The sequence below is a fragment of the Mixophyes fleayi genome, chromosome 4 (assembly GCF_038048845.1).
Source record: "Mixophyes fleayi isolate aMixFle1 chromosome 4, aMixFle1.hap1, whole genome shotgun sequence".
In the NCBI taxonomy this organism is placed as follows: Eukaryota; Metazoa; Chordata; class Amphibia; order Anura; family Limnodynastidae; genus Mixophyes; species Mixophyes fleayi.
Window position 1 is genome coordinate 309,796,033 of NC_134405.1, and position 26,722 is coordinate 309,822,754.

The window sequence follows — 26,722 nt, forward strand, 5'->3', positions numbered from 1 at the left end:
GCTTGCTGCACAAGACGGCATGTGCTAAAGCCAACGAATGGACTTTGTGCATTGAAGACCACATTGCCACCTGGCACAGCTGTTCCAGACTAGCTTAACTCTGAAAAGCCCAGGATGTGCACACTGCCTGGGCAGATAGGGTTGTGACACTGAGACTGCTCTGATGGAATACACTGTAACAATAAGCCAACGAATCCAACATGAGACAGCCAACAATGGGGAGTACAACAAAACAACAACCATTATATAATGCAGGACGGGGGAAAAAGGACAAGCTGGAAGCAGACAAACTTGTGCACGGGAACATAAGCGCGATGTACAGAGGAGTAGGAGGAGACATAGAAACCAGGCAGTAGGTGGTGCACAGGAGTGCCCATGAGAGCTTACAATCTAAACTTCTGAACCACTGAAGTTCTTTGCACAGGATACGCACCGTTCTATTACTTTAGGGGACAGGTTTAATTTAAAGATTCTGGATGCGTTTGAAATGTGTGACCCATGCCAATCATATCCTGATAAATTTTAGAAAATGAAAGCAAATGTCTGATTGGTTGCAATGACTTACATCACTTTTATTTATTTGCAACAGTTTTCTTAAATGCCCCCAACTATGTGGAGTGCCCCTGTAGTGATCTCCATAGCAACATGTTACTAGCAATAAGTTATGAGAGAAAAGGGAAATATACATGCAAATACACACAGCTAGAAGAGTCTGAAAGAGCTGGAAGTGATGCTAATTATTGCTGACTTACCCACTACTCGTGTGTTGTAATAATCTGGAAGCATCCGCTCACACAGCGAAACCAGCAGCCAGAACGCCTCTTCCTCATTGCAGTACAGGAGTAGCACCGAGGTCACTATATTCATGGCCTACAAAAGAACAAACACCCTTAAAGTATAACTGTTATTAAATAAATTACTGTTTTACATAATACTAAACAACATTACGTTATACTGGATATAAGCGTTGGAAGTTAATACTTTAATACCACCAAATTATGTAGAAATGACACCAACATGCCCCAGGGCCCCATTCTCTCATGGGGCACAACAGACAATGGTTGAACCATGCGACAGCATTTGTCCAGGAACAGATGCCGCCAGGGTTGTTAACGCTGCAGCTACTGCTGCCTTAACCGCCCCAGAGGCACATGGTCCTGGGCATGACTGTAAGCAAAGAATCCCGGCTCCAGAAGCATCGCAGTGTTAATACGTCTTGTTCGTGAAGCTTAAGGGAGCCGGGGGTCTCTCTGCATGCAGTGCGGGAAGAGAAGAGAGAAGAAATAAGAGAGCAGCCCTAAAGTAAGTATATCATCAAGGGGGCACTATTGTTAATTACAATCATCAAGGGGGCACTATTGTTATTTACAATCATCAAGGGGGCACTATTGTTAATTACAATCATCAAGGGGGCACTATTATTAATTATAATCATCACGGGGGCACTATTATTAATTACAATCATCACGGGGGCACTATTATTAAATACAATCATCACAGGGCACTATTATTAATTACAATCATCACAGGGCACTATTATTAATTACAATCATCACGGGGGCACTTATTAATTACAATCATCACGGGGGCACTATTATTAATTACAATCATCACAGGGGCACTATTATTAATTACAATCATCACGGGGGCACTATTATTAATTACAATCATCACAGGGGCACTAATATTAATTACAATCATCACAGGGGCACTATTATTAATTACAATCATCACAGGGGCACTAATATTAATTACAATCATCACAGGGGCACTATTATTAATTACAATCATCACGGGGACACTATTATTAATTACAATCATCAAGAGGGCACTATTATTAATTACAATCATCAAGAGGGCACTGTTATTAAGATCATCAAGGCGACACTATTATTAAGATTATCAAGGGAGGTCAGTCTAAGCGATCTTAATAGTACATGACTGCCTTTAGAGCATTACATAAACGTTGATATTACAAGGATACCTGGCAATATCCAATGTTGGGGTTACGGAAAGCATACGCCGTCAGTACACGGCGTAGCGCCGCGATGCCGAGCTCATTCTGGAACGCGGGGTGTTCAGGCATGGAGCGATGGAGGTCACGTTCTATCTCGTCTGTCGCCAGGTTACACTTTCCTGTGGATTTCTCCACAAGGTCGGTGTAATAGCCGGGGTGTGTCGCCATCTCATTTGATGCCCCTAAAGAAACAAGATTTAAATAAATAAAACTCTTGGGAAATAGAAGAATTGATATATTTTCGTTTCTCTTTCTCGTTTCCCTCCACAGCAGCAGACACTAATCCTCAGGTCAGCAAGTACATAAGTTTAGCTCCTCCCACCCTCTGCCGCCTCCTATATTAGAAGATAAAGGATACAATTTTTGATTCCTAGCTATTTTCCTTCTTACCCCTTCTTGTATTTAAACCAAACAAGATATTCTAAAATACGCAAATTGACCTCTATTCTTTTCAAAGGACAAATGAAGACTTGTGAAACATCCTGTACAATTCCTCCATTATACATATAATGGCTCTTTAACAAAGATGGATATCCAAAGTGCTGCATTTGCATGAAACGTAAGCAAGTGAGCAGAGCCAACATGGCGTGAGCCGCCCGATAACCCCCGGGATTCACTCTGCTTAATCTGCAGCTGCCCATCAGTATATACCACTATATACCATTCAACATGCAATCCTAGAGAAGCAAGTCCCTGGAGTGCCAGGCTTACCTGAGAACAAGAGCCAAAGCTCTCCCCGTAAATTCTCCGGAATGCCGTTCAGCACCAGCTGCCGTGTCTTAGATGTTCGGTACATACACATCCCGCGGCCATACTCAAAAAAATGAATGTTCCAAGACTCCTCCTTCATTTTCTCCTTGGTCTAGAGAAGAAGAAACTCTACATATGTTGGCATATAAACCAGAACCAATATACATACAAAGAGAGTAATTTAGTAATGAAACTTTAAATGTATTTTCTTTTCATTGTTTGATCAAATCAATTTGCTAATTAGTAACCCAAAATAGCTCTCAGCTGAAGAGTAATATCTGTCAACGCCACCATTTTTTTTAAACTTCTGCAAAAACAGACTGAACAATTATTGCATATTGTTATAGTTGTTCGTACATTTGTTACGTGTCGACAGAGAAAAACACGTAGTAACAATATTCCAGAAACCAGGATTTGCAGAAGTTTATTTCCTTTGCATTAAAATGAGCAACTGTACACAAGACTTCAAATGGGGAGCACCTTGGGTGTTACGGGTTACAATGACATTAGAGGTGTGAACCCAGAGCTGAGCATCTCACACTACAATACATATTTGTTCCAGTAATCTTAATTGTATTTATTTTTACCCAATTTTTTTATACATTCTATTCAAAGCTTTAACTTAACAAAGAGGACCTGTTTAATCCAATTATAGAACAGATATCTATTACCAATTTCAATTCCAGACTCAGGTCTTCTGAGGTATCTCTTGGGAAGAGTTTTAGGAGTCCATGAGAGGTCGTAGGGGCTTCTTCACTGCTGGGCTTCTGAAGAATGTTGGAACCATCGTCAGTAGGACTACTGGAAGGAAGCTTTACTATCTACCAGAAAAAGAGTAACACAGAAACAACAACATCTTTAATTGATAAAACTAGCTGCACAATCCCAATTCCCTGCTTCAAACGACTGATTCACTTAACTGCGGACAAACTTCTGCATCCCCCTTCTAACACCAACCGTGTCAGTGAACCACTATGTGGCCATAAATTTGCACTGTTCTAGTGCGATAAAGTTGTTTAAAAATGTACTTAGGTTGAGAGATCTTTTAACTAAATAAATCGGAATCCCTAATAATATACTTTTCTTAATACAAATATTAAAATTATCCCTTATTACTGCGTACCAGAAAATATTTCAACACATATTGAGGGATATTTAAAAAATACTGGTGCACAGGATAAATGTTCTGTAACCCATAATAGATAAACATAGATGTGTTTTGGCCACAGATTACAAAAAAAACGTAGAAACAAATCTTGATATAAATCATAGTTGGGTGTCGGGTTCATTTTAATATAAGTAGTTTTTTTTTTTTTTAGATCTATTGTTCCTTTAAAGATTCTATAAAAATGAGAAAGTAGCAGACTCCTGTGCACCTCATATGCGTTATTCCCACTACTTCCTTTCCTTGCGGCGTCTCGGTGATTCCCGCCATTGTCTCCTCCGGCTTTCTGTAGTGATGTCTTCTGTAGGAAATCTGAGATGCGTTGAACCAGAAAGTTCCTGTCTTTTAGATTGGCAAACAGAAAAGTCATTTTCCCCTTAGTGCTGATGGATAAAGGACTGGGCAGCACACTGGAACTATCGGCCTTCTCCACTATGGTTACCTGTGGTTCAGACAAATTGTACATTACAAACTAGAAGGATTCATTTTTGAGCTGGTAATCATTACTATCAGAGAAATACTCTGTATAATCACAGGAGGACTATGCTGGTGTACAGCAAAATATAACCAATATAACAACATTTTCCAGTAGACACGGTTTAAGCTTTTGAAGAATAGAACCTTTTCAGTGACTATCAGTCTTCAGTACTGAAACCGGCATTCTGCTTAGTAATGTATCTATTCCTGACCAGACCATACACGGTGTACAAGACTACAGGAAGTGTCTGTATCTAGCCAAGCGTTTAATGGTTTCATAGAAAGCATTCTATACAAGGTTAGTGTAGCATTAAATTGCCTAGTTGATGTTGAGGAAAACCTTTATAGTCGATATCTCCGTTCCTACCAATACTCGTTCTGGTTCAAACTATTGTTTTCTCATTATCATAAGGTATATGAAAGGGTCTAGCTATAAGTGATGCCATATAATTTGTTGGTATATCCAAGAGTTACCGACAACATTATAAGAGTTACATACCCTTCTTGCTTATGGTAACCACACTGAGATGAAATTGGAGCATAATATTGGGCTGCACGGTGGCTTAGTAGTTAGCACTTCTGCCTTACAGCACTGGGGTTATGAGTTCAATTCCCGACCATGACCTTATCTGTGAGGAGTTTGTATGTTCTCCCCGTGTTTCCGGGTGCTCCGGTTTCCTCCCACACTCCAAAAACATACTGGTAGTTTAACTTGCTGATAACAAATTGTCTGTGTGTGTGTTAGGGAATTTAGACTGTAAGCTCCAATGGATCAGGGACTGATGTGAATGAGTTCTCTGTACAGCGCAGCGGAATTAGTGGCGCTATATAAATAGATGGTGATGATGATGATAATATTCCAGGATATAAAGTGGGATATGCTCACATTATTTAGTCAGTTCATTTATATTATAATTCTTCTAACTCTGCAATCCTATTCCATATATGTTATTTAAGAAATAGTTTTAGTTAACTCTATATACAGACATGGACAGATTTGTTGGTGCCCTGCTACAAAAAAAGAAGAACCCATACTTTTTTCGGAAATAATTGGAGACTGAGAAAAGTAATTGGCTTCCATTATTGTTTATTCCATATTTAATGATGGGGCCCTTAACCTTGTATTTTGTTGCACAACTTTTAACAGCAATCACTGCAGTCAAGCAATTGCTGTAGCTCTCATTGAGACTTCTGTACCTGCCAACAGGTAGACTGCCCCACTCTTCCTGAGCAAACTGCTCCAGCTGTCTCAGGTTTGATGGGTGACTTCTCCAGACTGTATGTTTCAGCTCTCTCCATAGATGTTCGATAGGACTCAGATCAGGGCTCATAAAAAGCCACTTCAGAATAGTCCAATGTTTTGTTCTTATCCATTCTTGGGTGCTTTTAGCTGTGTTTTTGGGTCTTCATCCTATTGGAGGACCCACGACTTGTGACTGAGGCAGAGCTTTCTGACAGTGGGCAGTAGTATGTGTCGCTGCAGAATGCCTTGATAGTCTTGAGGCTTCATTGTGCCCTGCAGAGATTCAGGGCACTCCGTGCCAGATGCAGCGAAGTAGCCCCAAAACATAACTGAGCCTCCTCCACAGTAGGTATGGGGGGTTCTTTTCTTTGAAGACTTCATTTTTTCACCTGTGGACATAGAGCCGATATGACTTATCAAAAAGCTCAGTTTTGACTCATCTGTCCAAAAGGACATTCTCCTAGAAGTATTGTGGCTTGTAAATTTTAGCAAATTCCAGACTGGCTTTTTTATGTTGTTCTTTCAAAAATGGAGTCCTCCTGGGTCTTCCTCTGTGGGGTACACGGTCACTCAAAAAGCGTTGGATGGTTAAACACTGCCGTACATTCTCACTATCCTTCTGTTTAATCTGGGGTCACTCCCCGTGTTTGCGTGGGTTTCCTCCCACACTCCAAAAACATACTGGTAGGCTAATTGGCTGCTAACAAATTGACCTTAGTCTGTGTGTGTGTGTGTGTGTGTCTGTCTGTGTGTGTGTTAGGGAATTTAGACTGTAAGCCCCAATGGAGCAGGGATTGATGTGAGTGAGTTCTCTGTACAGCGCTGCGGAATTATTAGCGCTATATAAATGGAGATGATGATGAATGAGCCTGTAAGGGTACCAACATACTTGTCCATGTCTGTATTCTTACGGAATATTAAATAGAACCTACTTTATTTATCTTGCTTTATGGAAAAAAAAAAGAAAAGATATGGCTGAAAAACACAATAAATCAGAGTTGTTTATTTTCATTGCCCTGGGATGCCACAAAATTGTTTTCTGGATAATACTGTAATGAAAAAGCACAGCGGAGCTGTGCCGGATCCAAGGGCAACAGAGTTTAAAACTTCTCTGCCTGATGATATAAATACAAAAGCATCTAAAGATCTGTCTATATATTCACTGATGTTAGAGGTTTTGGTAATTTTACCATTTTATAGTCTATTTGAATACAATTTACGCCCTTCATTTGATGGGATCTGTTTTGGGTCAAATGAGTTATATGTGGCAGCCTCATTACCGAAAACATCCTTGCTCATTTTGTCCTAAGCATAGACTTATTTGAGCTTTTATCTATATACATGAGATCATTAAATCTATTACGGATTCCAAAAAGTCATGATACCCATGTCAGAATTACCTCACGGAGGGGTATGATTAGGTGACAAGCCTCCTCTTCCTTGCTGGCAAAGCAGATGTAGTTATTGGAAACAAACATTTGACCGGGGATATGCATCTTGGCAAATGGAGTCCACAATGTGCAGTCTGTGTGTCCATCCAGCCGTTCGTCTCTAGGAAGTCGGAAAGTGGCCCGGTACTGTTCATTCTTTGCCCTGGCGTCCAGGTCTCTGACAAGATAAACAGGACACTAGTGAGATATTCAAGTTTATGAAAAGAAAACACAGGATGTAGATTCAATACCATGACTAATCACGTAAAGGGAACTGCTATTGTTCAAGTTTTTATACTATACCAGTGTTGGCTAATCAGCGACACTCCAAGTGTTGTGAAACTACAAGTCCCAGCATACCCTTCCAGCAATAAGCTGCTATATATTGGCAAAGCATGCTGGGATTTGTAGTTTCACAACACCTGGAGTGTCACAGGTTAGCCAACGCTGGACTATACCGTGGCCGGGACACCTTCCCCCACGACCTGCACATGCTGCAAGATAAGTTTTATTAAAAGTGCCTATAATAACGTAGACACATTTGGAAAGTAATAATGAAGGAATGTATTTAATGCTTCAAAACATGTTTTCCCAAAGTTAAAAATAGAAATGTATGTTTAAAAGTAATAAAAAACTCACACCCTGGGGATATATTTACTAAACTGCGGGTTTGAAAAAGTAGAGCGTCTGCCTATAGCAACCAATCAGATTCTAGCTATTATTTATTTAGTATATTCTACAAAATGACAGCTAGAATCTGATTGGTTGCTATAGGCAACATCTCCAATTTTTCAAACCCGCAGCTTGATAAATTTACCCCCCTGGAGTCCAGTAAGTACATGGCAGGTCCCAGAGTGTTGGGCTTCCTTCTCCGCTTCAGAGTGCTGGGGATACGAGAAGGTAGCGGGGGAACCCCATTGTAGCTCTGTGTAGTGTTCACAAACGTGTGTGAGGGGTTCGACCTTTCCTGCAGCAGTGTCAGAGGGATTCTAAGGAATCCCAATGGTGCACTGCCAACTGAATGTCCCAGGGATCTAAGCACCGCAGCCAAGCTCAAAGAGCTCAGCCTGCAGCAGTGAGGTCTGGGTACTATCCTCTTAGAGCACCAGAACTTGGGGACCCAAATCTTGTAAATTTAAATATTAAGGGGCATAGTCAATTAAGACAGCAGATCGTGGCTGTGCACATAAAGTGTCAATACAGTACCGTAACTTACCTATGGGATGCAAAGAGAAATCTGCGATGTTGCGTTAACGGGAATTGTGCATCTGCCATCCTAATTGAATATGACCCTAAAGCTCCTAGCACAGACTTATGACCCAGGCTGATTGACGTGAAAGATAAAGGGACAGCAGAATGGATTTCGGCTTGTTAATCACATATGCGCATACATATGACTGCATTTATGGGCACAAAATGGCCATAAATGCAGTCATATGTGCAGCCCCATGTACAGTATGCGCTTAACATCGATCACATTCAAGAGGTTGCTGTATATAGCAGCTCGTTTGAAGACGTATTTATGAACAAATAAACATCATTATTCTTAAAGATCCTGCTCTGTTCCTGCAAGAAACTTATAGCGGATGTATTACTGTAACCTACAGTAAAGAACTAACATTCATGCTCGGGCTGTCTTGTGCTGAACATAGCGTCCTTAGTCAACATTTAAATTACTACCCAGCAGTTCTGGTGCAAAGTAAATGCCCAGGAGGATCTAATATAGGTAAATAAGCTCTGCAGCAGCTACATACACCATGAGAAGCAGACAGTTCCGTGGCAGTACAGGGGCTTGGTGGTGGCAGCGTATATTTTCCTACAAGTGGAAGCACCACATTAGTGCTCAATGACCTGTGAGTGTCTGATGGGTAAGGGGCAGCAATAGATCAAAAACAGCAGGATGCCGAAAGGGAAAGGAACCCCAAAGCAAATCTGTAAATCCCTCCCCCCTGACACAATGGCAAAGTGAGCCCATCCCGTCACATATGCCATTGGCCAGTACAAAATGAACACCTTTTCAGAGCAGAGATGTTTTTGAGTGAACGTGTGGGTTTTGGCAGATTTCGGTCCTCCAGGAAGCCCTCGTTGTCCAGGAGCTGTCTCATGGCAATGTTGGCTAGCTGTTCCATCAACTTGAAGGTCTCACTGATGTTAAGGAACATGGAGAAAAAGTATTCGTTGTCACGTGTGCTGACTTTGATGCATTCTGGGAAAAGTAGAGTTGCGTTCTTCTCGAGCTGAGTAACATCAAGCCACTGGATAATCAGAGTCACTAAAAAGAAGAACAGTTATATTTACGAATAAAAACCATCATATCTGAGTAATGTAATTAGACAACCTAATAGTAATTGCTTTAGTCCAGTAAACAAAAATATTGTCAGGAACAGTCTGTTTTTGTTAGTTTGTTGTTGATCAAGAATCCACCACCAAAACAACCTACATTTCTAAATATTTTTTAGAAGGTCATTTAAACTCCTTCCTTTTTTAATAAAATGGTCTTTCAACACATTTTATTACATGAAAATATGAGAAGACAACAACTGTTTATAACTGTTGTGGAACTTAACTTTACAAAGACTTGGAACAACTACTGTGAAGAGGAAGTCAATTTAGCACTCATTTTATATATGTGTTGTTAAACAAAAGAATAACTTCCGCAGCACCAACATATTCTGTGCTGCTGTATAAAAGTCTGGTGTCGCACAAGCTTTTCACTCCATAGAAATTTTGAAGAACTTTGTTCTGTAGCTGTTTTTTTCCTGAGTGCTTTTCCTGCTGCAATAAAATGATACCTGCAAAGCTCTACCTGGTCTATGAGCAGCTTTCAGTAATTGTTTAATTGCTCGTGTAGCAAATACAGCAGAAATAGCGTATATATTTATAAAGAAATTTTTTTTGCATGAGATGGTTTCCTGCTGGCCCAAAACACTGCTTACATCTCCCTAATAGCTACCAGACCAATGCACTTTGGCAGAAGTCTAGATACACAGGCACGAAGTAAGGCACATGCCATCATTAAAGGATTCTGCACTGTACATCTGCCATTTTGTCAGTCCCAATGGCGGAAAGGGAGCAAAAGGCAGAAGAGCTTGTTTTGAAATGTGGGACAGCCTTATATATGTGTAATAATGAACTCTGTCTGAAGCGGTTAGCACTAGTCACCCAAGTCGTTTATGTCCAACGTGACAGCTATTGGAGGAGAATTTTTAAAAGGACAGATGGGTGGAACAGGAGGGATAAATAAAAGAGACAGAGGGGCAGATTCAATTGGCCACAAGGTGCTGCTGGACATTGCTTAGATGACCGGCTGCGCACATTGCCGCCCAATATGGGAAGGAATCTCTGCTCATTTTCTCCTCGCATATCTATGGAACGTGAAGGAAAATGAGCAGAGATTTTAGTAAAACATTGAAACGATACATCTCCGCAGACTGTTCAGCTCCTCGCGCCAAATCGAATCCCTCCACAATTAATTCAGCACCATGCGTCTCTGGAATGGTCCACAGAGACAGATTGTGGCAATATGGAGACTGAAATCTCCACTGATTTTTCTTTCTTACCCCCATAGAGGTGCCAGAAAAAATTAACAGATATCCCTTATCATAATGGCCAGCAGGGAGCACCGTATATCAAGGGGATGTCTGGCAGCACTTTGAGGCCAAAAGCATCTCCCCCTAAGGGTACAAAAACAGCACAGTGCAAGAAAAAGGCAGTAATAACGTAAAATCAAAGTGAGAACACAATCAGTACCACAACAAACACCAGATTATGTGTAAAACCTCATGTAATCAGGTTTGGCCAAGTCACAGTTTGATGGAATAACTTGAAATGTGCATTCTGTTTCAGTTGTAATGGGTACGAGTGACGTCTCACCTTCTTTTCCTAACAAGAAGGAATAGAAGCAGAGATGATTGACAGACAGGTAGAGCCAGCCTTGTCGGGGAACCCGCCCCTTCCAGTAGCTGCAGGAGTAATAGTTTACCAGCTTCTCCCCCTCAGGCATCCCAAACTGCTTCCGCATTTTCATTTCCGCCTCCTTGAACTTCCCAGGGTCCTCTTCATCCTTGGGCAGAAGGCTCTTGTTCTCCTCGGCAATGATACCCTTCCATTAAAAAAAAAAAAGTTACGTAGTTGTTCATAAACTGCATTCAAATAGCTTTGTATAGGTATGATGTGTGTTTTGAATTGTTCCATGTCAATCAAAGCTTTCTGCTGATTGACGATTCTACTGGATACTGCAATTTTACACTCTTAGGGCCTGATTCATTAAGGATCTCAACTGAAGAAACTTCTTATTTAAGTCTCCTGGACAAAACCATGTTACAATGCAAGGGGTGCAAATTAGTATTCTGTTTTGCACATAAGTTAAATACTGACTGTTTTTTCATGTAGCACACAAATATCAACTTTACATTTCAGTGTACAAATAAGCTATTAAGTATTTGTGTGCTACATGAAAAAACAGTCAGTATTTAATTTATGTGCAAAACAGAATACTAATTTGCACCCCTTGCATTGTAACATGGTTTTGTCCAGGAGACTTAAATAAGAAGTTTCTTAAGTTAAGATCCTTAATGAATCAGGCCCTTAGTGAATAACTAACCTAAATAAAAATTGACAGCAATGCTATTAATGTGCTCTACAAGAAATTAATACTACTGAAGCTAGTATTACACTATAATCAATGCTGACTTGTTTATGAACGGTCAAACATTAAAACAAAGCATTTATTTTATTGTGCCTTTTTTTCTTGGTACGTGCACAGGAAATGTACATAGTGAGTCTTGTAAACTGTACATCACATGTGCATAGCTTGTAGGTCTTAAGATGAACTTCTTTGGGAAGTTAAATTCACTGGCAAACCACAAGCTGAAGAGAGAGAAACTGAGATATATGCGAGATACATCCTTACTCGCATTCTTCACCTTCCTCAATTACAGAAGCAGGACATGCACTAAAACAAGTGACACTAGAAAATAATATTATGATAAAGAGCATCCACGTTCTACCCACATAACAAGCAGTTGTTATGTGAGCTGAAACAATATCCATCAGAATGCAGTCTGTTAGCTCACCACAAACCAGGGAAATAACTCACTGTGTATAGGTGAAAGGTACACTAACATTTAAAGGAGTATACCCTTTCCATTTCACACTTACCAACACATAAGTAGTATTGAAAAATGAGTACAATAGGCATTCTGACCCTAGTGAAACACTAATATATATATCTTCATAGGACTCTGCTAGAAAGATATTCTTAATTTTTTTTTAGAATCGTATCCTTTTAAAATAAATTCAGGTATAATAAATAATCCCATGCACATTTTAATTGTCCAATTTTAAAAGTCAATTTAGCTTGAAAATTGAAGGCGGATGCACGAGTATTTTCTTGAAGAGTATTGGTAGAGAGTGGAAGAGAGTTATATTGAAGAGAGTGGTTAGCACTTCTGCTTTACAGCACTGGGGTCATGAGTTCGATTCCCGACCATGGCCTTATCTGTGTGGAGTTTGTATGTTCTCCTCGTGTTTGCGTGGGTTTCCTCCAGGTGCTCTGGTTTCCTCCCACACTCCAAAAACATACTAGTAGGTTAACTGGCTGCTATTAGATTGACCCTAGTCTCTCCCTGTCTGAGTGTGTGTGTTAAGGAATTTAGACTGTAAGCTCTATTGGGACAGGGACTGATATAAAAGAGTTCTCTGTACAGCGCTGCAGGATTAGTGGCGCTATATAAATAGATGATGATGACGATAAGAAAAAATTAACAGTAATTCATTAGTTTTAAGACACAGGAAAAACATCCTTGAGCAGCAATACATTTGGTTGTTTTAGTGAATGTGCTCAGTTCACCTCTCACTTTTTTAGAGGATATCTACAGAAAAACTGTGAGGCATAAAATACTCGTATGTTCACAGACTACATATTTTCAAAAGATCACCAAGCCGAGAGATAAACCAATCAAAATATAGGTTTGCAAATGTTCCCATACTACAACAAACTATAAGATGCACACGTGATCTACAAACAGAGGAGGCAAACATTTTGTTAGCTGAATGGAGCCAATCACCTCATTAGCAATCATCATTGAGGAACGAGACACAAAGTTTTAGCGCAGCCCACAAAAGACTGCCCCACTGTTTGTAAGAGCTAGGTACAATTTACACTTTTGTTTGCAATAAAATGCTCTCTGACGTCAGCCATCTTAGGCTCTCATTGGCTCCCCTCTGTGACTTCAATAAGCAGACAGAATATCTTGTAGGCTTAGACAAAAGAATAGTAAACTGGCAACATTAGGCCTTACATGGATTTTCCCTTTGACGAAGGTAGTGATGTCGTCCTCATTGTCAAAGATTGAGAGAGTCTGCAGCAGATTATTCTCCAGCCATTCCCAGTGTTCAGTGATTTCCTTCCGTGAGGATCCTAAAGTGAAAGGTGTATTACAATCTACCAAAATCACACACCAAATTACATATAATCACTCCCCTGTACATTAACTTACTTTATTTTAGTTTTATTTATGAGTCAGATGTGAGAGGAAAGTTAATCAGAGCTGCAGCCAGCCAATGGGAGGTTAACAATCTGTCCCACTTTACTACCATCACATATCATATTACTTAGACCATTGCTGAGGGACCTTACAGGATCCCTAAACCTAAAATACTAGTTACTTCAAATAAAATACAAATACCATTCCCAAATATAAATGTAAAGTGCACATAGATTGACATAACTGGAGATAATAGACATGGTTCCTACATATTGTTCACTGGTGTCGGCCATTTTATGCAAAAAATGGCTGACCGCAGTGTCTTTTATTGACATTGCTGACAGGAAGTCTGGTGTGTTCAGGGAAACATCTCACCCCCCAGGAACATAAACCTTATCCTAAATATCTTCAGTTCTGATAAGCTCCTGAAGTGTTTACACATATATATTTGAACATTATAAATAGCTCTTTTCTATACACCATTTACAAAGGGCTATTGGGCATGCACTCTTCTGCATGTAATCAGAAGAGACCTGACTATTTGGACGTGGCATTGAAGTACGGCTGTCAAGGTGTGTCATTTACTACCAGACAATTCTAGTCACATGACTGAAGCTACTTTACTCGGGGCAATTCAGAGAAGTGAAGACAGAATTTATGGTGACAAATCAAACTAAGGTGTGGCCATATCAAATAATCAAAAAGACAGTGAGGTAGACAGCACTGGCATAAACTATTCTCACTCAAATGTGGACATCTGTGTTAAAAGCTATTTTCATGTCTTTGTGCAGATATCCCCATAAGTAAATTTTTCGGTGCCTAAACACAGGACCATTTTTCAAATGACAACCGACAGGTTATCTGCGCCTCTGAATAAAGGAAAATAATTAGATTTTTACAATGCCTATGTCTGAGAGAGAGCACTGCACTACAGCGAGAGCACTGCACTACAGCGAGAGCACTGCACTACAGCGAGAGCACTGCACTACAGCGAGAGCACTGCACTACAGCGAGAGCACTGCACTACAGCGAGAGCACTGCACTACAGCGAGAGCACTGCACTACAGCGAGAGCACTGCACTACAGCGAGAGCACTGCACTACAGCGAGAGCAATGCACTACAGCGAGAGCAATGCACTACAGCGAGAGCAATGCACTACAGTGCTTTAGCCAATTCAAAGACTTTACTGTCTGCAAAAACTGTCTCACTTCCCTGACTATATCTCTAATCTCTCATCCACCAATGGGCATATGGCTGCTGGAAAAGAAAAGAGGAAGGAAGTTGCAGATGTAAAAAAAAAAAGAAGATGCAGACAAAGCAGAGAGAGAATAGAAAAACACAATATTCGTGCAACCTACATGCAGCATAAGAGATAAGTCCACATAAAAACTCTGCTATCACTGAAAACTCGATAGATTAAGAAAAAGGTGGTAACTCAAAAAAAAAAAAAAAAAAATCACAGGCAAAAACTGACAACTACTACTAATAATATAATAACTCATTGGGGGAGATGAATTTACTTGTGCTTTTTGCAAGTCGTCGATATTCGCCAACTTTGCCTTTAAAGCTATTGACAGTTTAAACTCCCCCTGCAAAGTCGCCGAATATTGTCGACTTGCAAAAAGCGCAAGTTAATATATTTACCGTCTCTATGTGACCGAGAATATCTGAATAACTACTTATATAAAACATTACGGATATTCACAAAATCATCACAGTCTACTATATGTAAGAATTTTTAGCATAATGGCAAGATTAACACAAGGTTTAAACTGTACCCATTACCTGCACACAGTGGTCTCTAATATCCATGAGACCGCAGCCTATCAATTCACTAGGAACTGTTAATGGACTGATTCAGTCCACAAAACAGGTACCTCCATTGTGTGCAGGCGACAGTATTACAATCACAGTGTTGTTTATTTCGTTGTTATTAATGTCCTCCCTTTTAGTGTAGATGTCACTGTTGCCACAATCAGGCACTTTTAACTTTTATGGTCTAACTTGACAGATAAAAGCCAACTGCTGACTGGTTGCCGCGGTTTAGTCCAAACTCGTACATAAGTGGTTAGCACTTCTGTCTCACAGCACTGGGGTCATGAGTTTATTTCCCGACCATGGCCTTATCTGTGAGGAGTTTGTATGTTCTCCCCGTGTTTGCGTGGGTTTCCTCCGGGTGCTCCGGTTTCCTCCCACAGCCCAAAAAACATTCTAGTAGGTTAATTGGCTGCTATCAAAATTGACCTTAGTCTCTCTGTCTGTATGTGTGTGTGTGTGTGTGTGTGTGTATTAGGGAATTAAGACTGTAAGCTCCAATGGGGCAGGGACTGACGTGAATGAGTTCTCTGTACAGCGCTGCGGAATTAGTGGTGCTATATAAATAGCTGATTATGATATACAACCTGCAATTGGTTGCCAATTGTCCAATAAGAGGCATACTATAATAAATATAATGTACCTAAAGTTGATAAGAGTGTCAATTTCATTTACGTCAGATAACAGGATTGTCAGAGAGACATTCATTATATACGGGGAGGTGTGCACAACGAGGCCAATGAATTGGGTCAGTGTCATCATGATGCAAAATGTCAATTGTGAATTTTTTAATGGTTTAAAATATCATCATCATCATCATTTATTTATATAGCGCCACTAATTCCGCAGCGCTGTACAGAGAACTCATTCACATCAGTCCCTGCCCCATTGGAGCTTACAGTCTAAATTCCCTAATATAGACACACACTCACACACAGACACAGACACAGACAGACAAGAGGGAGACTAGGGTCAATTTTGATAGCAGCCAATTAACCTACCAGTATGTTTTTGGAGTGTGGGAGGAAACCGGAGCACCCGGAGGAAACCCACGCAAACACAGGGAGAACATACAAACTCCACACAGATAAGGCCATGCTCGGGAATCGAACTCATGACCCCAGTGCTGTGAGGCAGAAGTGCTAACCACTAGGCCACATTTTCCTAAATAATAAACATAAATAACAATTCAGGCACTCCCCCTGTTTATTGTACATAATCCATAGTCTGACAGTGTTTCAGTCACACCTACCACAGGCCACTGTCCAGTAGATCTGCGATTCCTGGGTCTGATGTAATATCCTGTACGGGGCCACACGGGCACTTGAATCCAGTACAACATCCAACGTCCCCACCAACAAGCCTAGAGAACGTGACAGTAAACCGTGTAAATACAATAACTGTTAATGGCTCCGAGTCATCTGTGATTATCATGTGACTATGATGTAATTTGCAAAGCAGAAGGCATGTGACTGTCCACAAAACAGTTAAGATAACAATACACAAATTTATTACAGAGGTCACATATCCAGTCTCCTGTGGTCATGTCTAACATTCTGTTAATTATTAAAAAAAAAAATGGCTTTGAGTATCCACTACAGCTTTATGTTAGGTTTGATATTTGCACCATTTTCTCAGCATTTACAGAAATATTTGACTCATTTTACCACTAATATTATTACAATCAGTTGTCGAGGGGATATTTAGAAGTGGCGGTAAGAAAAAATGTAATGGGAATGTAAGTGAATGGAATTTAGTTTGACACTGAATGCAGTAGGAGAAGTGGCGGTATGGCAGACATTTTGTTACATAGAACCAACATATTCCACACTGCCACAGAAGAAGCTACTTATCTGATTTCAAAGTACACCTGTCTCAGGCATGGCGTGACCGTTTACGTAAGTGTATTGTAAATTAACTCCCGTCTGGCATTATATGGTACATATCCTGAGGATAAGAGTTGTCAAATTGCATTCCCTATGTTCCCACTTTCCTGGCCAAAGCAACGGCACTAGTGGGAAAACAGATATACTGGAGAAGATTCAATGGGGAGTATTCAATTGATGGCGGGATTGCCGCAAAGCCCGCGCTCAAAAAATATTACCATTAATACGGTAATATTGCGCGTAAATACCATTAATACGGTAATTTACTCGCTGGATTTCAGCTTGCGGCTCAGGGAGCCGCGAGCTGAAATTCAGCGAGATATTACCGTATTAACGGTAATATTTTGGGAGCGCGGGCTTTGCGGCAATCCCGCCGTCAATTGAATACCCCCCTATGTATGGAACAAGATGGCAGACCATGGGTGGCTGGAGGCACGAGGATGGGACACTGCTGGTATCCTCGGACGAACTTCTCCGAACACTGACAGCTATTTCAATGTCAAACCAGAATTACAGATAAAATAGATGGTTAAAGGTTTTTATTTGGTAGTATATTTAATACAATCAGAAGCAGGGGCTGGCTGGGCTGGGGTCCGGTCCCATAGTGGGCTACCGTGGGCTGGGACACTGGGCTACTTGGAATTTATTTCCTTTAAAATGTTCCCAATAGCCTGCTGAGCAAAGTCTTGCACCACACAGGATAACATTTTCCAGCCAGCCCCTGATCAGAAGCACTAATATCGCTTTCCAGCTCCTTTATTCATAAATTGCGCACCAATTAAAAGCTAAACTGTAATACAAACAATACAATTTAAACATATAAACACCACATATACATTGGAGCGATGGAATGTGTATAAATTATCCTACAGTGAAATAGGTTTGGATATCATACATCCTAGAGATGGACTTTAATTAAGTTTCAGATTCACTAATTATCTGTGGAGGCTGTCCCTAAGGACTTAATTACTACATTCCATGTGTTCAATCTATAGACATTTTGCTTCTACCAGTCTACTAGATATATGTAACACTTTTCAAGATCGCTGACATTCCTTGACAGTGGTGTATTTCAGAATTCATACTGGCATTTGCTAGTTAATGCATAAATGGATTTTATATATTTATTTCTTACTGTTTGTATTTAAAGTTAGTTTTTTTATTGGTACATCTTGTTGATATTCAATTTTTGATTAGAGGATCTGGACGCGATATAAGTGAGATATAAAGAGCTGGACGCTATATAAACGCTTCAATATTAGTAGAAATGGTCGTGGATTTTTGCAGGAAATCTTTACAGGAGCAGCAATCCTGCCCATCTCTCTCTTGTCTTCTTTTTGACATTACATTAAGTTAGAACTGTTTTGTTTATTAGGTGAGCACCTTCGACAATATTTTTTGGGCTTTTCAAATTTGTATTTTTTGGTAGACCTGCCAGTCTGAACTGAGGGCCTAAAAACTAGAAAATATTTTAGAACAGTGGAATTATCTAAGTGTTGTAGAAATGTTTTCTCCTCCACATTTGCGGTGGAATGGGCATAAGGTCTCCCCCAGACCTCTTCTGCCAAGACTACTAAACTTTTCAGAAGAGGACACTATATTCGACCAGGCAAGGGGAAAAAGCCCTTTAAGACAAGAGAACTCGGTTCTCCCCATATACCTGAATTTCTGGTTAAACCTCCAGAAGCAGAAGTGTCCACGATTCCAAACGGTCAAAAGGAAACTTAGGGAACTAGATCCCCTGCACTATCCACCTTTCCATCTAAACTGAAAGTAATGTAATACTTATATACACACTTCTTTCACTCCAAACATTCCATTAGACTGAAAAGTTCCCCAGGGCACAGAATGCTGAATCCTGAAAATTCAGAGTTGAGCAGCTTAATTTACTCTGCCTCTTATGCACATGGACATTCTATACTAAGTATTTTCAAACAAAGTCTCCCTGTCCTGCCCTGACATTGTGCTTAAGGAGGTGGCTCAGTGTTTCATCTGACATGTAATCCCGAAGCTGTATCGGGACTCTCCCTTTGCACATCCATACAAGGGAAATCAATGTTAATCTAGCTATTCTCTGGTTACCTAAAAGAGACAAGTAATAAACAATACCCACCCTTAGCCGAACATATGGGGGTGACACTGTTGTCCCATATTATCTGTTTAGCCCTGGTAACGTGCTACAACAAATACACTTATTGAGAGGCTGAAGGTCATTTAATTTGGTTCTATTTCACCTGAGAACATACTCCACCTAAATACTTTATTGAAGGTTTTCCTGTTACAGATCAAGTTTCCTTATAATATATAGGGAATATACTCACAGAATATGCCCAGTGTACATAATCCAGGAAAGAGAGTATAGCAACTCCTAATATATTACTTTATGCTCCTACTGAGACAATGTTCCAAATGATCTTTGGCTCCCTATAATGCTACATTGTGTATAGTATCTAGTTAATGCATATTGTACTGAGAAACAATACTGCCTCACATTGTCTACAAAACTGTGGCGATGTTTTGCTATTCGCACGATAGTGAAGAGAAGCTGGGGTTCATGTAATTGATCCTCTTCACTCAATGTCATATTCTACCTGAATCCTGCACCATATTTTTTTTTGTCCATAAAGAAAGTCTCTGTGCTTTATATTGGCAAATCCCTAGTGGAATTTGGTGCCTCATCTGGTACACATTCTGGCAGCTTTGGATTCTGTGTCTCTCCAAATATAAGGTGCAATGTTCAATGTGTCCACTGGGTAAAGAGAAGCGAAAATGCGTTTTCATCTGATGTTGCGAGAGGGGCAGTCTGGGCTGGGGGGCATCTACTCCCCGGGCTGGTCCCAGGGTGGGCTATCTTTGGCAGGGTCACTGGGCGAGGTGCTTTTTTTTCATTAAAATTTTACTAAAAGGCTGCGTAGTCGAGTCTGGCCCCCCCCCTCCCCGGTCAACAATTTGCCAGCCCTCTCCTGCGTAGTAAGCAGAGAGGCTTTGGAACGCCCCTCTGAGTTCTGTCTGCACTGCCGGTGTAAAAAACTGACGGTGTGGGGGGTATTCAATTAGAATTCACTGCGCTTGTAAAGTGCCATAGGGGTGCGCACAGAAATCCACAATGTTGCGTTACCGGGAGCCGCGTGGCCACGTGTAATTGCGGCCGGGAATACTAATTGAATATGCCCCCAAGTGTCCAGCAGCCATATTTGTTTGTCACTTACAGAGCTTTTAAAATGAGTTCATGATTTGTAGGAGGGTAGCTAAGGAAAATAGCTGAGGCAAAATCAGAAGCAGATGTTAAAAGTAATTAACTTGTTAAAGAAAAAGAAAATGTATGTGGGATTGCGGCTACACTAGCCGTTACATCTGTATATGTAAACAAGGCAGAGTACTTTCATATTGAGCGGTTATGATTTAGATGCTATAATGAATGAAGCCATCTCCCTGTATTGCACACGGAGTGAGAGGAAATCATTTTTTTCCTTTTCTACATTTTAACTTTTTAAAAACAAAAATAATGACAAGTTATTCTTTATTAGTTAAGTTTACCATCTCTGTTGCTTATTCACTTTAGAGTGAAAACACTACTTCTACATGAGTTGTGTAATGATCGCTGTAAACAATTGAATGTAATGGGGAAAATGAGGCTGTGTTCTTTTCATGTGGATAGTATTTATGGCTCAGTATACAGTGGGGGAATTCAATTGGACGGGTTACTGCAAAAAGTAACGTGCCCAAAGCATTTTGACATTCATCTTCTTCCGGTATAGCCATCCTGAGATGGAGCTATAAGTATTGCAGCCGTACATATACCGCAGCAATGATTAATAAATAGACTTCCCCATGGTTTGTAGGAAATTATTTGTAGCCCCTCATAACGTGGTCATACACTCTGGGATCCTGACAGCTAATTAGATCACTGAAGTCCAAACTTGCTACAAATTACAGCGTGTATCTACTTCCTCAATCTGTACCACCCTATTTGTGTCCTCCCATTAGGACATAAGCTCTCACGAGCTGGGCCCTCTGTCTTCGTGTTCTCCTTCTACCATTCCATCACCCTCTGTACCTTGTGGCCTGCTTCCCTAGCCCTGTTTTCTTGAGCTCAGGCCTAGATCACATTGGACGTTATGATCACGGTCCCGTAAATAACTTGAGTAATTAGCGGAAGTCTGGTCTTTGTTTGCTTTTTGTGTACTATGTTTGGATCATTGCTGTCTGTTTTTTTTTATACTATTGTAAACTTCATGTATGGTGTTGTAGACCTTTTGTGAACCTTATCAAAAAAAGATAATAATTCTCTAGCTGGAATATAAGGTTATAAGAGCTAAAAAGATCATTAGTTAATATAGTTAATAAGATCATTAGTTCTACTACTAGTTCTACAAGAGACAATCACAAGCTGTAATAAGTCTTAAAAAAAGAGGTTGGGTGGGATGGGCCTAGCTCCGTTTAACCACATTCATGGGGAAGATCCATATTCGTTTAGAGATCTGTGCAAATATATTTCTGTGAACTGTAAAGTGGGTGCCTGGCCAATAAAAATTTTACATTCCACAGCCATAATCCACAGTAACCATATAATCTACAGTAACTGGTTCATCTTTCAAGTCTCCACCTATCACAGTCTCTCCTCGTCCCAGCCGTACCACACCACAGGTGTATAGAAATGCCAGTCACCATTGTCTGCTTTACTATTGGTGGCTGATAATGCCTCTGACTGACAGTGGCCGCACACACAGTTCCCCACCACCAGCTAGAAGTGTTATTCCCCTATGTATCAGTTAATCCCCACACCTCTTAGAAAGTAAGATCATATGGACAGAGCCACCTTTACCTTCCATTTCATGTCATTGTATGTTATTTATCTGTATCATAAGCTACTTAATGTACAGCTCTGTGTAATTTGTTGGAGCTTTATAAATAAAAGATAATAATTATTATAATAATAATAATAAAACAACAAACTTTTTCTAACCTCAATGAAATGGAATACATAGCGTAATATCTGGCTATTCGTCCATATGGAGGGGGACTATAAAAATGATTAAGAAACATATGGATGGGTTCAGCCTCCCTGATTAAGTATACCGGTGGGGACTCTCAGCCCCACTCTTTATTAATATAAAACATTACTCCACTTTTTTGCCACAGTAATATTAACAGAAATGCAACCTTTGTTAAATTATACCAAGTACTGTAGAAATACACGTGTCCCAGACAGATTAAGAGATGTGTCTAAAGAGACGCCCTTATTGTCATTGGTTGATCAGGATATGCCTGAAGCCCCAATTTCCTTAGAGGAACTGAATAATTTTCAAATACAAAAAGGTCCTTGGACTTGACGGACTTCCACCTGAATTTTATAGGAAACATACAGACAGCCTGATACTACAAATGTTTGATGGGTTCGAGGAATTCTTCTCTTAACATATTTCTGCTTCAATGGTGGAATCCTACATATTGTTGCCTATATCAGATCTGACGGTTGACAAAGATCATGACAGTACTTTTAGCTACCTCACTAAACTAATCTAAAAAGTATGCTTGGCAAGTCTACATTCTTTAATAGGTTAATGAGAATATCCAAGGCCGTCTTGAACCCTGGAAGATGAATATTGGTTTTGCTAGGTGCTGCTAAAGCTATAAAGCCAATTGGGAACTTGTCCTCCACATGATTTAGATTGGAAAGATGCACCTTTTGCCGATCTGAGGGTGTCCTCTCGCCTCAGTGTAATTATGTGATATTAAGACAGTCATCGTTCACTGTTTGGCAGCCAAATCCTATAGATTATTTTGTTTGATCTATTAATATTTAATATAAAAATTAACTATGTCACAACAGAAAAAGATTTTGGTTAAAATTGAAGCCCAAAACATGACTGTTAAGAGAAGTAATTTAATAAAATTAAGCAATCAGCTCAAAAGGATGCAGCTGCCACAGCACTGGTACTGTGAGCAGTCAGTGCAGAATCCATCAAGCCTTGATGAGATATATGAGGAGGAGAATGCACATGCTGAAGTCAGCAACAAGATGACTTTATAGATTAATGACATTAAAAGACGGGGGGGGGGGGGGGTGCTCTTTGTTTGCTTAGCAGCAATAACACCTGAACATCAGAAAGATATAACGGCCTCGTGTACAATCCCTGTTGATGTTGACATAAACTCACAGGTACCAACTAATGCAGCATTCTGTCAAAAGGCAAGACATTAATGTGCCTGTTTCCCTAACACAAGAGGAAATCTTCCAGGCTTTATCTGGAATATTCTTCTAAACATATACTGTTCTCTCAGCAAAATAGTATTTTCTAACATTACAAAAAGAAGTGATCATTTTTTTTTTAGCAAGAGAGGAAGGAAGGTAGTTACATTTTCAACATTTTAATCTGAAGTTAGACATCTTATCTATTAGGTCCAGAAGTGTACTGAAAACTGAGGCCGTGTGGTTGTTATATGTATTAACATATTTAACGTAAATAAAAAACACTGGCCTGTAGAGGGCCCACTTCTTACTTCTGAAGTAAGAAGCTGTGCGGCAGGAGTCAGTCTGTGACAGCGCAAATCATGTCCCTTGGACCTCCTGGAGCCGAGGTCCAAAAAAGTAGGCAAGTACGAATGTATTTATAAATAAAGATTAATTGATAAAGAATCCCAGCTTAGCGAAGGGACACCCTGACATTGCAGTGGCCCAGTCTGAAGCCACAATGCACAGAATACCAGAAGATCTTGCTAGTGATTCTTAATCATTGTAGGGTTTGTATGCAAGCGCTCCTATACAGTAAACCTAATCTCTCTCTCTCCCATGACATGTGTCATAGAGAAATAATTAACAGAAAAGGATAAGTATGCTCACTTTACTTACAAATTTGTTTGGGGCGAAGACCTCATTTAGAAGAATATGTCTACAATAATAAAAGCAAAGGTTTAATCATACCAGAAATCCTTATGTTCTCACTTTCTAAGCGTGGGTGTCTTACTATGCTTCACTTTCACAGTTCAAAAACATATTTTTAAGTTAATTGGCCTTGTATTAAAATAAAATGTGTATGTGCGCAGTTGTGGTAGGGAATTCAATTGTAAGCTCCACTGGTGCAGGGGCCGATTTGAATGAATAAACATTCTTGGATTGTAAAGTGATTCGGAATATGTTGGCTCTATATAAAAGATAGTAATATCTCTTAAAAGACAAAAAAAAAACAAAGAGCAAAATATATTTCTACAGTCATACTGCTCATTTTAGTTAAATGAAACCTTCCCATAGAACAACATAGTATTACATACAAGCACACACACAATGTTACACATATATCATATACTTTCCATCATTGGAAATTAATTAAAGAATCCATGAATATGTATGTAAACGGATAACAGATTATGTAACAGACTTTCACAGAGTTTAGCGCTGTATATATATAGACCTACTTTAGCAGGCACAAATTAATGTGACAATTCTCACTATTTACAGAGCCCAGTTATAAGGAGTAGGTGGTCCTTACCCTTTTTTGGCAACCTTACAAATGCAGTGAATCAGCTTCCCAACCCAAGGTTTAGTATAGAATTAATGACTTACTTCCTTTTAATTATTTACTGTTTTTAACAAATAACAGTACACCACTGTTAAAATGTATTCACAAGTTAAGGACATACACAAAATATTATATTGAAAAACATTAATTAGTTGGTTGTACACACTATATAGTTTGCAAAGAAAGAATCATGGAGACTTGCTTGAAATGAAATGGAGAACTACATTTTAGGCAAATATTCGTAGGCTAAGAATATGATCTTATTGATATCTGTAGGCTAAGAATATGACCTTATTGCTATGGTGGCTTATTTTGGAGCCACAGAAGAATAGCAATGCATATTTAATATGACAATGGAGAGAGAACAACAGGCATAAAATAGACTGTTATGCAGATAATCTCTTTGTTTATAGACTGACAGAGATGAACTCAAAAAGTGCTCAAGCTGCAGGAGATTCCCCAGACCTGGTTATTATAATAGAAGAGACTGAGTGTAGATAACTTGTATCATTGGAATATTTAGGCTCATACAGAGCAACACAATAATAAAGGGCTACAACCATAGCAGCTGTCACTGCTCCCAATAGTCTACTCATCCCCCATCACCTGTCAGGCCTCCGCCTTTCCCGTGTCCCCGGCGCCGCTGCAGGATGAAGTAGGGGTTGGCTCGCTCGGTCACCCATAGCGCGTTGGCCAGCAGCACCTCCTCCGGGTTCAGCCACATCCTGGGCGGCCAGGCCTCGGAGTGCAGAAGCTCAACCCCCGGCCAGGTGCCGCTGCTTGGTCTCGGAGGGGTAGGTCGGTGCCCGGTGCTGGGCTCTGCTGCTGCTGCAGCCACCGCTCGCTGCTCGATCCGTAACGCAGGCCTAGGAGGCCGCTGATCAGGGATGTACAGCTCCCCCTGCTGGAAGTACCGCAGAATGACAGCTTGCTGAGTTTTGTTGTGTTTTATCTCATCGTGGTATTTGTATTGTTGTTGTCATATGCGCATAGGTAGTGTGTACTTCTAAAACATAATAATCGTTACTATCAGCCTCATCATCTTATTAAAAATATCTCTAATTGTAATAACCTAATCTAATTGTACAATAAAATCCTTCTAATTCTGCAGGGTAGATGCAGTTCTTAGCATCTATTGTTATTCTTTAGACTTTATGGGCCTGATACATTTAGGGAAGGAATGCAAAAAAAAAGAGTAACTTTGCACCTGGGCAAAACCATGTTGCATTGGAGGGGGACATAAATTTCAATGTGGGGACAGATTTATAGTTGGAGTAAGCCATGTCCTAGATCAATTTTAAATTTCAGTGTAAATATAAAGCTATCAAGTATTTGTGTGCTACATGAAAAATCAGCCAGTATTTAACTTACGTGCAAAACAATAATCTAATTTGCAACCCTTGCATTATAACATGGTTTGTCCAGAAAAAAAAGTAATCATTTTTTGCCTTACTTTACTCAATGAATCACGAAGTTTAATGATAATAATATATCTTGTGGTTTTGCCCACTGCTCTTATGCCCAGTGCATGCACACAACTTTCAAGCTTTATGTCCATCAACTGCGTCCACCTCATTCACTAGCACCATTTACCAACTCAAGTAAAGGTGCAGCTATATTGCTATCCCTAATCCACCCTCACTGGAGCTATCTGTCCATTAAATGTTTCCCCAAGTAGGCTCTGAGAACATGTTATCTTGACAGATAACATATATGAGTGTGTGCAGTCCATACAGTGCTATGCTTAGGCAGCAGTTACTAAGTAGTGGATTAGTGTGACTGAAGCACACTTCACAATCCAGTAATGTAGCTGCCAATTGTCCCTAAATCCCAGGCATACCCCAAGATTTGTCACTGGGGAGTTTTGTCTGAAAATATTGCTGGTTTTTCATTATTGGCTAAATGCAGTGTAATTTATCTTATTAGTTAT

General features: G+C 40.0%; 1 protein-coding gene across 2 annotated transcripts in view; it reads right to left on the minus strand.

Moving 5' to 3' along the window:
• Positions 1-25,673, minus strand: part of TBC1D9B (TBC1 domain family member 9B) — a 57,800-nt gene extending 32,127 nt beyond the window's left edge. The window contains exons 1-11 of one of the 2 annotated variants that reach the window (XM_075210028.1): positions 25,399-25,673; positions 16,639-16,749; positions 13,385-13,503; positions 10,956-11,184; positions 9,096-9,354; positions 7,053-7,260; positions 4,144-4,374; positions 3,439-3,588; positions 2,729-2,879; positions 1,985-2,199; positions 753-870 (exon numbers count right to left, since the gene is read on the minus strand). In XM_075210028.1, the coding sequence (XP_075066129.1) occupies positions 753-870; positions 1,985-2,199; positions 2,729-2,879; positions 3,439-3,588; positions 4,144-4,374; positions 7,053-7,260; positions 9,096-9,354; positions 10,956-11,184; positions 13,385-13,503; positions 16,639-16,749; positions 25,399-25,516 (1,909 nt within the window). In that variant the 5' untranslated portion in view covers positions 25,517-25,673. The remainder of the gene's footprint in view (positions 1-752; positions 871-1,984; positions 2,200-2,728; positions 2,880-3,438; positions 3,589-4,143; positions 4,375-7,052; positions 7,261-9,095; positions 9,355-10,955; positions 11,185-13,384; positions 13,504-16,638; positions 16,750-25,398) is intronic. The other variant, XM_075210029.1, reaches the window with a different exon arrangement.
• Positions 25,674-26,722: the final 1,049 nt, after the last annotated feature.